Below are 15,353 nucleotides of genomic sequence, written 5' to 3'. Positions count from 1 at the left end.
AGAAGACTAGGGACCAAGGAGGCAGGGATAGTAAAGCTTTTGGCACCCATTACCACAAGAACAGGAAGGAGCCCAGATTCCCACGCCCTGGGCCTGCAGCAATAACCCACAGTAGACCCCTTTTCCCCACACTAACAGAACTGAATAGAGATCTCTCAGTCCTCAACCTACTTGTCCCACCCACCTCTCTTTACCTGGGGCAAGACCCTGCAGAGATGAGTTCTCTAACCTGACTGAGGTTGGATTGAAAAGGAATCCAACAAAGAAACCACCTAGCATCTTGGCACAGCTATCCAAGAACCTGGGAAAAGTTGAAAGTGGCAGAGAAGGAAGTTTTAGAAAAAGACACCAGAACTGGGGGGTAGGCAAAAGAGGCAGTTATAAGAGATATAATCTAAAAAATGTACTTTAATATATGTAACTATGTATATATGTGTGTATATTAACCAAATATATATAACATATTTCATTAATCACATATTTTTGATAACCAAAAAGTGTCTCATTCTCCATGGCAGGCATTTGTTCCTCAATCCTGGACAACATGATGAGGTAGAAAGATAGATTGAAATCAAAAAGTCCAAGTTTCAAATCTCACTTCTTTCTGCCTCAGTTTTGCCATCTGTAAAATGAAGGGCATTTGACTAGATAGTCTCTAAGATCTCTTTATGGCTCCAAGTCTGTGGTCAAAAGTTACAGATTAGGGGCGGCTAGGTGGCACAGTGGATAGAGCACCAGCCTTGAAGTCAGGAGTACCCGGGTTCAAATCCGACCTCAGACACTTAATAATTACCCAGCTGTGTGGCCTTGGGCAAGCCACTTAACCCCATTGCCTTGAAAAATTAAAAAAAAAAGTTACAGATTCTATTTAGTGGAAAGAGAATTGTGGTCTGCCATGGTGGGTGCTCCCACCATGATGAAATCATAGATCCTTATCAAAATAATACTTGTGCATGTGTACCATGAAGATTCCCAGGTAGAAGAGCATCACACATGGGAACATACACACATACACAAACACACACACACACACAATACACACACGGAGCATGATCCTCAAACCTTATTTGACATTATGTTCAAGAATGGACAAAGGACTTACCCCAGTTTAAAGCACAGGCTTCAGTAGGGGCAAGTGGTTAATGGCCTGTGCTATCAATGGATTCACAGAACCTAACACTTATCCAGGATCCATCCTTCTGTGTGTGTTATTGGCTTGCTCAAGACCAAAGCACAAGGTGGATGAAGACCTCTATTGGCATCCAGATTCTACCACTTACTAGCAAAATCATTTAATCTCCATGCCCTGAAGTTTTCTCTTCTGTAAAATGGATGTAGATTTAATAGGCATACCCTACCTCATCCTATTGTGAGGTTCATATAAAACAGTAGATGTAAAAATATTTGATAGCTCTAAGGAGATAGGGCCTAGAGATGTGATTTCACCCACACTTGTAGTTTTTCTGTACCTGTAGTCTCCTGGATGAGGAGTCTCCTCAACTCCTCTAGTCATAAAGCCTACATACCTCTTTGGTAAAATGATGTTTTTCAATATATAAAATATAACGTCTAGGATTACTAAGGAAACCAGATAGAATGAATACAATTATCACAGATCCTAGATTAAGAATTGCTGTTTTAAAAGAGTCGCCTAGACTGTTAAGTGGTTTGACCATACTAACATAATCATTATGTATCAGAATCAGGATTTGAACCCAGATCTTCCTAGCAGACCTTCCCTCTGCTTTTAGATTGTCTGAGCAGGTGGTATAGTGGTTAGAACCCTGGACCTAGAGTCAGGAAGAGCAAAGTTGAAATTTAGGATGAGATATTTACTAGTCATGTGGTTTTGGGCAAGTCATTTAACTTCTGTCATCCTTAGTTTCCTTATCTGTAAAATGGGGGTGATAACATGTCTCCCAAAGACATGAGGAAAAAATGAAATAATGTTTGTAAAGTGCTTCGTAAACTTTAAAGTGCTGTATTACTATTAGTTACTGTTAGTATTTCTATAAATGTTAGATATTAGTAATATCAACAAATTAATCCAGCTAATTAATAAGCTTTTGGATGTACATAAAATTTGTAGTGGTCCTAGATTTAGGTTCCCCCATTTCCTTGCCTCAGTGTTCCTTCTCCGTGGCTTCATCTTTTTGCTTTCCCTACCTCTTTGATAATAGAGCATCTCAAACCCTTGGAGGCAGGAAAGAGATCTCCCTGTCACTGAGTGACCAAGTTTTGAGTTTCAAAGCAACTCAAAATTATCAGCTTGAATAACTACTTCCATGGGGAGAAGATGAGCCAAGAAGAGGGAGGGAGAGAAAGAGGGGAACAATCTTTTGTACAGTGTTTACTCTGTGCCAAATGCTGATGTCTCAGTATTACAACAATCTTGCAAAGTAGCTTGATGCTATCTTCATTTTCAGTTAGGGAAACGAAGGGAAACCTCCCAGGGTCAGAGGAACAGAGTGGGGCCTGACCATGTGAAATACAGTCATCAGGAATGAAGGAATGAGCTTCAGTGACTCAAACACACCTTGCCCCTCTAATCTGGTATTTGAGATAAGGAATCTCTCAAATAAAAAAAACTGATGTTAATATAGCATTTTAATGTTTGTAAAATACTCTGAACACCTTATTTCATTTGATCCTTTGAAACACTACTATGAAATAGGCAATGTAGGTATTACTGTCCCCATTTTAAAGTTGGGAAAACTAAGGCTAAATGAGATTAAATAATCTGTGATCATATAAGTAGTAATAGTTAGAGCTTAATGAAAGAGTTAGGATACTTTCCCATAACTGAAAAGTTCCTTATTCCCCACCTCCATCTTTATCCCCATATCTCCATTAACATCAACTTTCCTCCCTTCTAGTTGAAGAGGAAGACTTGATGGACTTCAACCTGCAACATCTGGCTACCCTGGCTGCCGCTTGGTCTCTAGTGGAGGCTGCAAGCTTGGAGACTGGACCTTCTGCAGCTGGGCTCCCTGTTCCTGGTCCCTGCTGTTCCACCCTTACACCCCGAATGCAAATCCTCCGACGCAAATACACATGGACCCCGAAAACCAAACCTGTGAGTAAAAGAGTCTCTCAACTCTCCCTGCGCAACTATGGCAAGGGGATGGTAAAAGAGAAAAGGTATAGTGAGGGTGTCCTGGGGAAGATCTAACCCCTGAGTTGGACTGATGAAGGTCCACTGTGATCCCAAATACAACTTCCTTCAGTTCTCTCCCCTTCCTTTCCTAAATGGGAGAGATTGTCCTCTTCCTTTGGGGATGTCATACACCCATACACTGAAAGACTCTGGGAGATCTTCCATGAATCCTTAGACCTTACCTCTGATCAGAACTGATTAGCTCTTGCCTCCCCATCCCTCAAAGACACATAATATGTGTTGCCTTAATCCCATGTCCCTGTTCACCAGGTATGCCCTCTCAAAGCTGCCATTGACCAGCTTGGCACAAAGGAGGTGGAGATGAGGATGCGGCTGGTGGACCTGCAACGGCGGTACAAGGAGAAACAACGGGAATTAGCCAAGCTACAGAGGCGGCATGACCATGAGTAAGTCTGCAGGAAGCATGGCAGCTGAGATGGCAAAAAGTTGGACCTGGAATATGAGAAGAATGTGTGATAATAGGAAATGGTGAAGAGAAAAGTGTGTGAACCAATGTAGAAAAAGGGAAAGAGGACAATCTGGCTGATACCCCTATTGTATCTTCTACTAGCCAATGAAATCATCTCATTTTGGGGACCTAAATTTCTCTAGTACTTACAACAATCTTGCAAAATGGCTTGATGCTATCTTCATTTTCAGTTAGGGAAACTGAGGCAAACCTCCCAGGGTCAGAGAAGCACAGAGCTAATGCTATTAAAACATGTGAAGAGAGATAATAGACTTAAATGGGCTAGGAAGGTGGGAGGGGAGGAGTAAAAATAATAAATCAAAAAACATGTATTAAACAGTTACTAAGGTCAGAATACTGCTAGATGCTAAGGAAAATAAAGAGATAAGATATGACCCTTGCCCTCTTGGAGTTTATAGTCTAGTTTTAAAAGAAGATATCAAGTGAAGGAAGCTGTTTAATATACAACATTACAAAAGTATACTAGAGAGTTACCTAATAAAGTGTGGTCCTAAAGGGATAGCTATTACCAATGTTTTTGGGGGGGGGAAGGGAATGTGGAAAAAATTTGTAGACAGAAGGAACTTTTGAGTTGGTGAAAGGATAGGTAGGAGTTCACTAGAAAAAGATAGAAAAGGAGGACATTATAGACCTAAGGAAGTAGAAAGTTCAGGGCATGTTTGGAGGTCTGGGGAGGGAGAGTGTGGTTCAGTTTGGTTAGATCATATAGCATGTGAAGAGAATAATAGGAGACAAAATTGAAAAAGTAGGTGGGGGGAGGGGTTGTACTGTATTTTGGGTGGCCTTGAATGACAGACCAAAGGAGTTTGAACTTAATTCGGTAGATAATGAGGACTCATTGAAGATTCTTGAGTAGAAGAATGACATGACCAGATCCATGCATGAGGAAAGTAATTTTGGAAGTAGTAGGAAAGATGGATTATGAAATAAATTTCCCATAATTGCCTTAATTCAGAACTCTAGGCAAGTCACTCAGCTTTGAGTCTTGGGTTTCTGAAATAAATAAACTCCTTCCCATAATAAAAGAGTTTATACCCTAAGAAGGAAGACCACTTAAACAGAAACATAGAATCACAGTGAAGAGCTAGTGTTAGAAAGAGCCTTCAATCTTATTTTGTATTAATCTGATCTCCTACCCAATATGGGAGAGAAAATCATCTATCCCATCCTTGATGGATGTTCATTTGGTCTTTGCTTGAGCATTCCACAAGATAGTTCATAATATTGGAAGAAATCTCTAATTTTTAGAAAGTTTTTAAAGAAGGGAGTTGGACTAGATGACCCTTAAAGTCTTTCCTAGTTCTTTCTAAGATCAGGGTCTCTTAAGCTTGTGAACTTATCTTTTAAAAATATTTTGATAAATATATTTCAACTGAATTAGTTTCTTTTATAATTCTTTTTTGTCTTTTTAATTAAAGATATTATTTTCTTTTATAATTCTATGTATTTTACCTAATGCATTCAAAAATATTATTCTGAGAAGGGGTCCACAGGCTTAAATAGGCTTCCAGATGGCTCAAAAATTGTAAAGTACCACTAGTATATGATTCTATATAATTCTTTCCTCCTTGCACTGAGCTAAACATTTCCCTCCATATAACTTTCATTCATTGGTTCTGCCCTTGGTAATCCCATGGAATAAATGCCTCTCTTAAATAACAGCTCCCAGTCATCTGAAGTTATCTGATTCCACCTATGAGGAATCAGAGTCAGTTCTTAGTTTTGTCCTCAGGACAGTTTTTGGACTCCAAGGAGATACTGTCCTAGGCCCAAAGTCTCAGAGGATTGAATGGACCAGGTCAGAGTTCTGGCTTAGAGAAGTAGATTGTTCTAGAAGATTCTCATTATACCCTTTCCCACCCACCCACCCAGGAGAGATGAGCGCTCCAGGAGCCCAGCTCGGCGAGGGCCAGGGCGACCAAGGAAACGGAAGCATTCCAGCATTCTGCCAACCCTCCGACAGGGCAGCCACCTTCCCAAGTGTGACAGCAAAAAAGTCAAGTGAGTCTTCACTGGGGGGGGGTCTTGTGGGAAGAATTCAAAAGAGGAAGGAGGGAGTGGGTGCAAAGTCTGGGGATCCTTTAAGCCTGTCTGCCCAGAGGGCTTGCAGCTGTGCTAGTCTTGCCTCTGCCCTCTGTGCCAGTCAAGTAATTTAGATGGCGGGTAGCAGAGTTGATCAACCATCCTGTCTCGGATCATCTCCCCTCCCACCTCTCTGCCTGTGTGTGTCTGCATCAATGTGTGTCTTGCTCCTTCCCCACTGCTCAGAGTTGTTACTCTGGCTCATATGAGGTCTCTTTAGCTCTCTGTACTTCTAAGCAGTCACCGTGTGGCATCTGCCTGTTGGTTCATCTGGAATTAGAACTGCTAGTTGAGGGGTTTCCCGCTGGGTACCAGGGAGAGGCGGGTACCTTCATGCCCCTCTTGGATAGCCCCAGCAGACAGCTTCCCCCCGACCCTGGCCAGGCAGGGCAGCATCACCCCCTCCCACTCCCACGGGAGGAGGCAGTGGTGGGGGGTGGCAATGGGGAATTCAGTGACAGAACTGAACTGCCTCTGACAGCTCCAAGGCTCACTAAATCCCTGGATCCAGCTCCCTCTATTGGTTGGTGCCTCAGCACCAGCACCAGGGGGGGCCTGAGATGTTGATCACCTAGTTTTGGAGCCAACATGCCCACCCCCCCCAGCCCTGTGGCCTCCCCCCCCCAAGTGTGAGGCCGTGTTGCATAAAAGCCTCTTTATCTGTGCTGTATAAAGTCGTTGGTCACGCTGCAATGGTGTTCATTGCTGCTGGCGCTTTGTTATTATCCATTACCCGCCCGGCGCAGTCATTCTCGCACTCCCGGGCCCTCTATAATTGTCCTTCTCTGCTACAAATTGCCTCTCCCGGCAGGCCCATTTGCATAAATCCTCCAAGCTCTTCCAAACATGATTGGAGTGAGTGTGTGTGCACTGCATCAATCCTGATGATTTGGTAATAATAGTTAAATCTGCACTAAATGGTTCCTTCAATTAAGACAGAGAAAAAAAATTAATCTCTGGGTTTTATGTCACAAAACATTAGCAAATGTAGTGAAGGTTAGAGGAGGCGGGGGGAGAAGTTAGTGTTGGCTTCAGGTTGCATCAGGGCTCTACCATATGGCGGGGGGGATGTTGTCCTCCAAGCGGTCCTGAAGCAGCATCTTCCAGACCCCATCCCCCATCCCCAAGATCAGCGAGCGTAGCAGTCCAAGGGACCTTTGCTTCTCCTCCCAGTCATCCCTCAGGCTCACTTGAAAGGAGCTCCTGGAAGCTAACGGGGAAAGTCCAGACCCAGAGTTCTCTGTGTACTTTACGCCCAGGGAGGTCCAGGAATTGCCATGCTAAGCCAGGTTCAAGATGGATTGGGATGGAACCCAATAGCCTGTTAGGTGGGGGCAAGACCTTGGACCACCCAGGCATTGACTAGCTAAGTTGGATGCTCCCCCCCATCAGAGAAATCATAGGTGTGGCCACTTGACCCTATACATCTTTGCTCTAGCCCAGGGGTTATTGGCAAATTGTGACCTTGGCTGATGCCCGTCCAGGACAAGAAAGGTAGAAGTATCCCCTCATCTTCAGTTCCTTGACCCAGGTTCATAGAGGAGGCTTTATATGACCCTCCAACCTCTAATCCTCACTGACAAGTAAGATCAGGTGCCATTTTTGCTCCCTCATTCAATCAACCAATTTAGCATTTATTACTGTGCTAAGTGTTTGGGATACAAGGAAAGGCAAAAAAACAGTCCCTGCTCTCAAGAAACTTAGTCTAACTGGGAGGTGACAAGCAAACAATTATGTACAAACAAGATAGATATAGGAGTAACAGGAGATCATGTCAGAGGGAGGGGAGGAATAGAAAATAAGAAATATATATATATATATATATATATACATATATATATATATATATACATATATATATATGAAAACATAAGAAAAGTTAGAAAGGGTACCAGTTTGGAAGGTTTTTAAAAGTCAGAAGATTTTATATTTGGTGTAATAGGGAGCCACTGCTGTTTATTGAATAGTGGGGTGACATAGCACTACAGGAAGTCTCTTTGACAGCTAATTGGAAAATGGATCAGATTGAGGAGAACTTTGAGACAGGTGAAACAAACCAAAAATTATAGGAAATGAATCAATGAATGGGTAGATGTCAAGAGGCATTGGGAGTACAGAGATGATTCCTCACCCCTCCTCGATCAGAGGGATAGGTCAGGGGTGAAAGACATAGGAAGCTGAAGTGGTCCTGACAAGGCAAACCGGGTTCTGGCATAGTGTTTGTGAAGTACCAGACCCAGATCTATAGTGCCAAACCAAATCTGTTGCATCTAGTTAGATCCAGTCCCATTCAGGAGGCTGGCAGGAACTTCAACATGTGCAGTCATAGCTGGGAGAGAATCTTGCCCTTTCGATCAACAGGTCCATTCCTCCTACTACAGGTCCATGACTCCTACTACAGATGAGAAGATTTATAGGGAACACTGTTCCACTCCAGGCTTAGAGTGTGAATCATTAACTCCTTAGTAACTGAGAAAGGGTCCTGAGTGAGTGGAGGTCCTTGTCCCTCTCCTCTCCACCTTCCACCCCTCCTCTCCATGGGTTTGAGGAAGCATATTCTTGTTCTGCCTCCCCAGATACCAGAAGAACCCCAGGCAGCTCCTCATTTTCAATCTTGTCACTTAGTAGTTTTCTCCTGTTTCCTCTTTTGGTAAAGTCCCTAGCCTATTTCTCTGATTCTATAATTGTGGCCTCAGAGCTGGCATGCATAAGTTTAAGACATGTATGTGTATATGTATTGTGTAAATTTGTATTAATGGTATATCTGTGTGCATGTGTGTTGTGTATGTCTGTGCATATGTTGTTTATATGCATATCAATGGTGTGAGTATGGTTTGTACCTATTTGGTGTGTATGTGGGTATGAGTGAGAGGGAAACAGATAAAGAGAGAGAAGGAAGAGGGACAGGACAGAAGGAAAAACTACACAGTCCAATAGAGTGAACTCCCATTTTATGAAGGACCTTGCCCCTCCTCCTTTGCCTTGTTGCCTACCAGCTCTCCTCTTTTGTCTTTTAACTTGGAGTCTAGAGTCCACTAATGATGGAGTCTCTTCCTAGCAACCGACTTTCCTCTTGATCTCTAGCCCTATTGTTTCTTCTCTTCTTCAGAGACCAAGAATCAAGGAAGAAGTCAGATTAGAGAAACTCCAGCCCCATCCTGCCTAGCAAATCCCAGTTCAGCTTTCTTTCTGAGGTTCAGAGTTGGAGCTAGAGGTTCAAAACCTGGCTACAGCATCCAGTGAGGGCCAAATGGTGAACTTTAGTCATTTCCCTCTGCTGGTCTCCAGTTAGAACAAAGGAAAGTGAATGGGCATTTGGGTCTCTTAGAAAGCTAAAAAGACTGGGAGAACTCTCAGTACCCTTGGCCAATTATAACCTGGGAATAATAACCTAAGTAGTGGTGTGCAATAATGAAGCTGCCTGCCTCTGACACTCTGTAGGCAGTTCATGTCACTAGCTGAGCCAGACCAAGACCCAGACCTACCAAATGACTGATCTTATAACCCTTCAAGGAAAGTGATAGAATAGAATTTTGAGTCCTGGAAACCAAGTCTTAGGAAGTGACTTTCTTTGAAGGGGTCTTCTTTACAGTGTGGATGGGCCAAGTAGTGTCCTTTTCAACTAAAACTTGGAGAGAGAGAAGGACATATTACTTGTGTCCAGTATGGATAGAATAGCTACAGTTTTAAATACTTCTTGACTTGATTTTCCAAAGTCAAGTGAGGGTTTTCCTGTTGATATGTAGGTGTAACTATAATACAAACCCAGTGCTTGCTTGATCTGTAACATACCAGTGATCATACTATAATATTCATAACATTTTCCCATTTATTTATGCCAATTTATTAACTATCCTTCCCAGTTCTCCTCCTCCATTGAAAAATGTAAAGAAATAAAGCCTACATAAGATATTTACAGCCCAGCAAAACGAATTCCCACATTGGCCAGGTCCAAAAATGTATGTCTCATTCCACATTTGAAGTCTATCACTTCTCTGCCTGGAGATGTCTAATGTGCTTTATCTTTAGATACTTCTGGCATCATTATTTGTCATTGCATTGATCAGAGTTCTCAAGTCTTTCAAAGTTTGTTATTTAAAAAAAAATAATATTGCCTACCATACTTATGCCTTTTCCCATCTAGCCCCAGGCTGAGTAGTGGGTGGCAGTTCTAGGGGATGGGAAAGGAAGTAGCAGCATAGTAATGCTGCCAAGGGTGGGGAGTGTGAGCTTGGTCTGAAATGGGGAAGATGATGGCATATCCTTCATCTTCTGGGCTGCTCATTTCTCAGTGGGAAACTTTCTCAGTGGTAGTGAGACTGGGGATGAGAGAGAAATGTTAGAGGACCTAGAATCTCCTAGGCAAGGTCCTTGCACACAGGCCCTCCCCTTCTCCCCCTCCCCCAAACTGAAGCTGTAGCAGTAGTCAAAGGCCAAACCTTCTGAGAATGTATGTGGCAGAGGAGTGTGAGTGACCCATCCCCGATCCTTGGAGAGACTCCAGAGGACGACTCAGAAGTAAATATTTGAAGGCCTGTCATGTAGAATTGGGATTAGCCTTGTTCTTAGTCCTAGAGAGCAGAGCTAGGAGCAATGGGTGGACACTCTAGAGGGGTGGATTTATGCTCCACAGAAAAAAAACAACCCATCAATTAGAGGTCTCCAAAAATAGAATGGGTTACCTTGGAAGGCAGATCTTTAGGCAAAGGATGGATGCTCACTTTCTGGGAATGTTGTGGGGATAATTCTTGGTCAGGAAACAATCCTTGTGGTATCGTATATATAAATATATATGCATATATTTATATGTATAAATATATGTACATATATATTTATATGCATATATTTATATATGCAAGGTAATTTTTAAGAAGTAGGGTTAAACTGAGTGTTAAACTAGGGTGGAAGAAACAGGGGTGAGGCTGCATGTGGAATATGTGAAGGGACAGTAGTATGTAATAAGACTAGAAAGATCATTAGACCGGGTTGTAAAGGGATTATCACTTTGGCAGTTGTGTGGAAGATGTACTGGGGTGGGGAGTGGCGTTAAGGCCTTAAACAGAGAAAAGGGATTGTATAGAGAGAAGTTGTGAAGGAGTAAGCAACAAGATTTGGTAATGAATGGATTATGTAGGGTAGGGGAGAATAAGAGGTTCAATCTAATGAGGTCATCAAGAGAGAAAAGAAGGGAAGCTACCTTCCTATTCCATTCAGTGTTTAGACAAGGTTCATCTCCAACAACTTTGCTTCCTGGCTTTGTACAGGAAGGACTTTCAATTTAGGGCTAGAAGAAGGGATCTTAACTGTTATTGTATCATAGATCCCTTGATAGCTTGGTGAAACTTATGGATCTCTTCTCAGAATAATGTTTTCAAATGCATAAAATAAATTTTGTGTTACAAAGGAAATCAATTATATTGAAATATGCTTATCAAAAAAAAAATTAAGGTCATGAGCCCAAGGTTATGAGCCTGTGAGCTTGAAGGAATCTTAGTCATCATTTACTTAACCTTGCTCATTTTATAAATGAGGCTATCTTTTTTTTTAAGCATAGAGACTTTTTAATTCTTTTTTTATTTCTAAATTCTCTACCTCTTTCTATTCCCCCCTTCCCAAGGAGAAGGCAAGAAATACAAAATCAAATGCAAATATGCATAACCATGTAAAGTAAATTTCTGCATTCCTCCCCATTCCCCCCTCCCAAATAAGAGTAAGAGAAAGTTAAAAATTCTTCCACCTGCATTTTGATTTAATCATCCATTCTAATTTAAGTCAAGAGTCCATTTTGTGTTTTCACATATACCCAGTGCCACCTGGGTTCAGCCTCCAGTGATAAGTTAGATGATCCCCTTAAAAGAATACATCCCTAGATACTTGACCATACTTCCCAGTGCCTATCTCCAGAGACCAAATTCATTGTATCCCAGTATGGAGGCACCATGGTGATCTGAAGAGGATCCAGGTGGTCCATTTGGGAGCTGCAACTAAAGGAAAGTCCATTTCTAGCAAATCTTTTCAGAGCAGCTAAGATGGGCAGCCATTCAACTATTTTTCAGGAGGTCCCTTTTCAAAGATTTGCCTAAAAGGACCATGACTGTATCTTAGCAGAAACCTTAAATATTCATCCAGCAATCAACCAATATTTAGTAAGCTTCTGTTCCATGCAAAACTGTGTTCAGGGGTCTAGGATAGCTAACGATGAAAGAGTGGTTGCTCTGGAGATCTGAGGCCTAGATACACAGGCCTACCTTACTTTGCAAACTACAGTTTGTATATATGTACATATACATGTAATATATTTATAAATATCTATGTGTATGTCTATATGTACATAATATGTGTAGATTTACATTTGTGCATGAATATAAGTTGTTCCATTTCAATACTAAGTCTTTTGTTGAATTTTTTTCTAACTTATGTGTAGATTTACATTTGTGCATGAATATAAGTTGTTCCCATTTCAATACTAAATCTTTTGTTGAATTTTTTCTGAGTCATCTTTTTCCTCTCTCTGACATCCCTCCTATTCTTCATTATGTTTGTATCCTGATCACTAGCCATCCTTTCTCTTTCCTTTGCTTTCTCATAGCTTAAGTAGTTCTCAATCTTTCAGTTTCATTTTTTCCTCCTCTGTGGTCTCCTTTTTCCTTCTATCGTTCCCTTTCACTCTGGAGTTTCTCCCTATTTCCATTCCCCTCTTTCTCCCATATGCTCGCTCTCTCTCTCTCTCTCTCTCTCTCTCTGTCTCTCTCTCTCTCTCTCTCTCTATTATATATATATATATATATATATATATGTATGTATATAAATGTATGTGTGTGTGTGTCTGTCTCTCTGTCTCTCTCTCATTATTTTTATCACCCTTACATTCTATTGATCATTACTAGGGGATGTTTGTATGAGCCATAATGATCTCTAATATTGACCTCAGTTATAATGGAGTTCGCTACAGACATCAGCTTTTGTTTGTTTTTTTTTGTTTGTTTGTTTGCTTGTTTTTTAGATTTTTGCAAGGCAGTGGGGTTAAATGGCTTGCCCAAGGCCACACAGCTAGGTCATTATTAAATGTCTGAGCTCGGATTTGGACTCAGGTACTCCTGACTCCCGGCTGGTGCTCTATCCACTGTGCCACCTAGCCACCCCAGACATCAGCTTTTGGATTTGGAAGACATCCAATCCAACTTGCTCATTTTACAGATGAGAAAACTGAGTTCTAGAGAAGGTACATGACTTGCCCTTGCTACTTGTAAGTGGCTTGCCAATAGCAGGATCAAGACTGAAAACCCTGATTGGGTCTTCTTCTTCACCTCCCAGCACTCTGTTTACCAAGGCAAGATGCTTCCTGTGGGATTTAACAGCCTTTCTCCTTCCTCCCCATGTCTCAGATCTGTGAAGGCCAGCTTAAGTATCCTGTGTGCTGAGTTACGAAGTGAAGGGGAACCCAAGAAGAAGAGAAACAAATTAGATAAGGGGGTCTACAGCAGCCTCAACTCCCAGGTAAGTCCTCACCCTATATCCCTGCTCAGTCTATTTTCCACATGCATCTCCAGTTTACTTGTAAGTGATGCCATTTATTTCAGTCTAGCAGCCCTTAGAAGGAACCTGTTCCCATTTCCTTTTTCTACCATCTTGCTGCCTGTAAAATTTTGTCATGATTATTATGGGCTAAAGTTTTTGAAATTGTTAATGGACCTGTCATGGGTATGTTGCCAACTCCTCTTTCATCCTTAGAATTCCAGAAATAGATCCTGGAATGAGAGACTTTGGGACCTGCAGTTTTTAAATATTCCCAGCCTAGTCAGTGAGCACCATGTATTGAGCATCTTCTTTGCACAGATATCTTATAAGACATAGTAGATTAGATTATAGATTTTGACCACTCCCTTCCTTAAGCTTCCAGATGGCTATATGGTGACCACCAACACTACCTTCAACACATGTATAAATACAAGGAGAGAAGGAAGCCGGCAGCAGCATTTCCATCATCTTCTTCCTTACCTTCTCCTTTCTCTCGGCAATTATATTGTCTTAGGCTAAAGATTAGGAGAATCCTAAAAGGGATATAAAATAAATAGGTACAGTCCCTGCCCCCAGGGAACTTAGCAACTACATGATGCTGTGGATAGAGTAGTGGATCTGGAATCAGGAAGCCCTGAGTCTTCCCGGGAAGTGGGAAGCTTACTAGTTTTGTAGCCCTGATCAGGTCACTTTACCTCTATTTACCCTCAGTTTCCTCAACTGTAAAATGGTGATAATAATAGTAGTATCTATCTCATCAGGTTGTTGTGAAAATCATAATTGTGAAACATTTAACTGCAAATATTAGTTGCTATTATTATTATTATTATTATTATTATTACTTGGAGAAACTGATCATATTCTTTAAAAACTGAAGTAAATAAGAAAGCAATATATCAGGTAATAAAGAAGTTATTTATTGAAAAACTTTCTATTGATTTATTCATTCAGCAAATATTTGAATACCTTCTTAATGTACAAGACACTGTATGAGGCAATAAGACTTACAAAAGGAAGATTCAAGACCTGGTTGGTACCTTCTGCCCTAGAGAGAGAGTCCAGGATTAGGAGTCAGAGAAATGGAATTCAAATCTTCTTTTTTGCCACTCACTACTTTTCTTACCTTGGGTGAATCAACTGGTTCCTCATTTATAAAAGAAGGGGTTGGACTAGATGGCTTCTAAGGGCTTTTCCATCTCTAGATTAATGAAAAAAATGAAAATAGCATCAATCCAAGTGATATAATAGGAAGTTCACTAGTGGGGCACGATGTTCTAGGACTTTAGTTGCAACTGCTGGGACAACCAAAGCCAGTTCTGAGCTGTAGTATGGTTAGAGCCAATCAAGTACCTGCACTAAGTCCAAAACCAATATAGTAAGGCCCGAGGAATGGGATAGGGCCTCCAGTCCACCTCAGGAGGCAGGTACCAGGAAGGCTGGAAAATGAGCAGCAGATCAAAGTTTCTGAACTATCAAAAGGGTGGGCTTGAGCCTGTGAGTGGCTGCTGTGCATTTAGTCTGAATGAAACTGGGGGACCCCCCATCTCAGAGAGGGAGGGAGAAAAAAACTGGATTTGGAGACAGAGGCTCCAAGTTTGAATGCTTACTCTGCAGTTATCTTTGTAGCCTTTGACTAAGTCTCTTAACTTTTCTGAATTTAGTTTCCTAATTGAAAAATGAAATTTTGCCCTATAGCTCTGAATGTTTTGGTCCTGAGGGTAAAAATATAATAATAATTCTAGGTAAGTTCCTTAAACTTTCTGTACCTCAGTTATCTGTACAATAAGGGAGTAGTATTTGATGGCATCTAAGGTCCCTCCCAGCTGTCTCTATCTATGATCCCATATATCTCATTACCCAACATAGGAAAATTCAGATTTATGATGTAGCTAAAGTCCTGAGTGAGTTGCCTTACAGAAAGATTCCTTTAAAAAAGCAAACTCCGTAGCAGCTAGGTGGTACAGTAGATAGAGCACCGGCCCTGGAGTCAGGAGGGCCTGAGTTCAAATCCTACCTCAGGCACTTAATAATTACCTAACTTGTGTGATCTTGGACAAATCATTTAACCCTATTGCCTTGCAAAAACTTAAAAAAAAAAGCAAACTC

The 15,353-nt window shown here is 41.4% G+C and overlaps 1 protein-coding gene across 2 annotated transcripts in view; it reads left to right on the top strand.

The window, feature by feature from the left end:
* Positions 1 to 15,353, top strand: part of BAHCC1 (BAH domain and coiled-coil containing 1) — a 151,140-nt gene that overhangs the window by 121,663 nt on the left and 14,124 nt on the right. For both annotated transcript variants that reach the window (XM_074224931.1, XM_074224930.1), the window contains 4 exons: positions 2,877 to 3,076; positions 3,428 to 3,564; positions 5,520 to 5,648; positions 13,115 to 13,226. In XM_074224931.1, coding sequence (XP_074081032.1) covers positions 2,877 to 3,076; positions 3,428 to 3,564; positions 5,520 to 5,648; positions 13,115 to 13,226 — 578 coding nt within the window. The remainder of the gene's footprint in view (positions 1 to 2,876; positions 3,077 to 3,427; positions 3,565 to 5,519; positions 5,649 to 13,114; positions 13,227 to 15,353) is intronic.

Source organism: Macrotis lagotis, chromosome 2, assembly GCF_037893015.1.
Source record: "Macrotis lagotis isolate mMagLag1 chromosome 2, bilby.v1.9.chrom.fasta, whole genome shotgun sequence".
Taxonomy (NCBI): Eukaryota; Metazoa; Chordata; class Mammalia; order Peramelemorphia; family Peramelidae; genus Macrotis; species Macrotis lagotis.
Note: the sequence above shows the minus strand (reverse complement) of the source record. Positions and strands in the feature narration are given on the sequence as shown.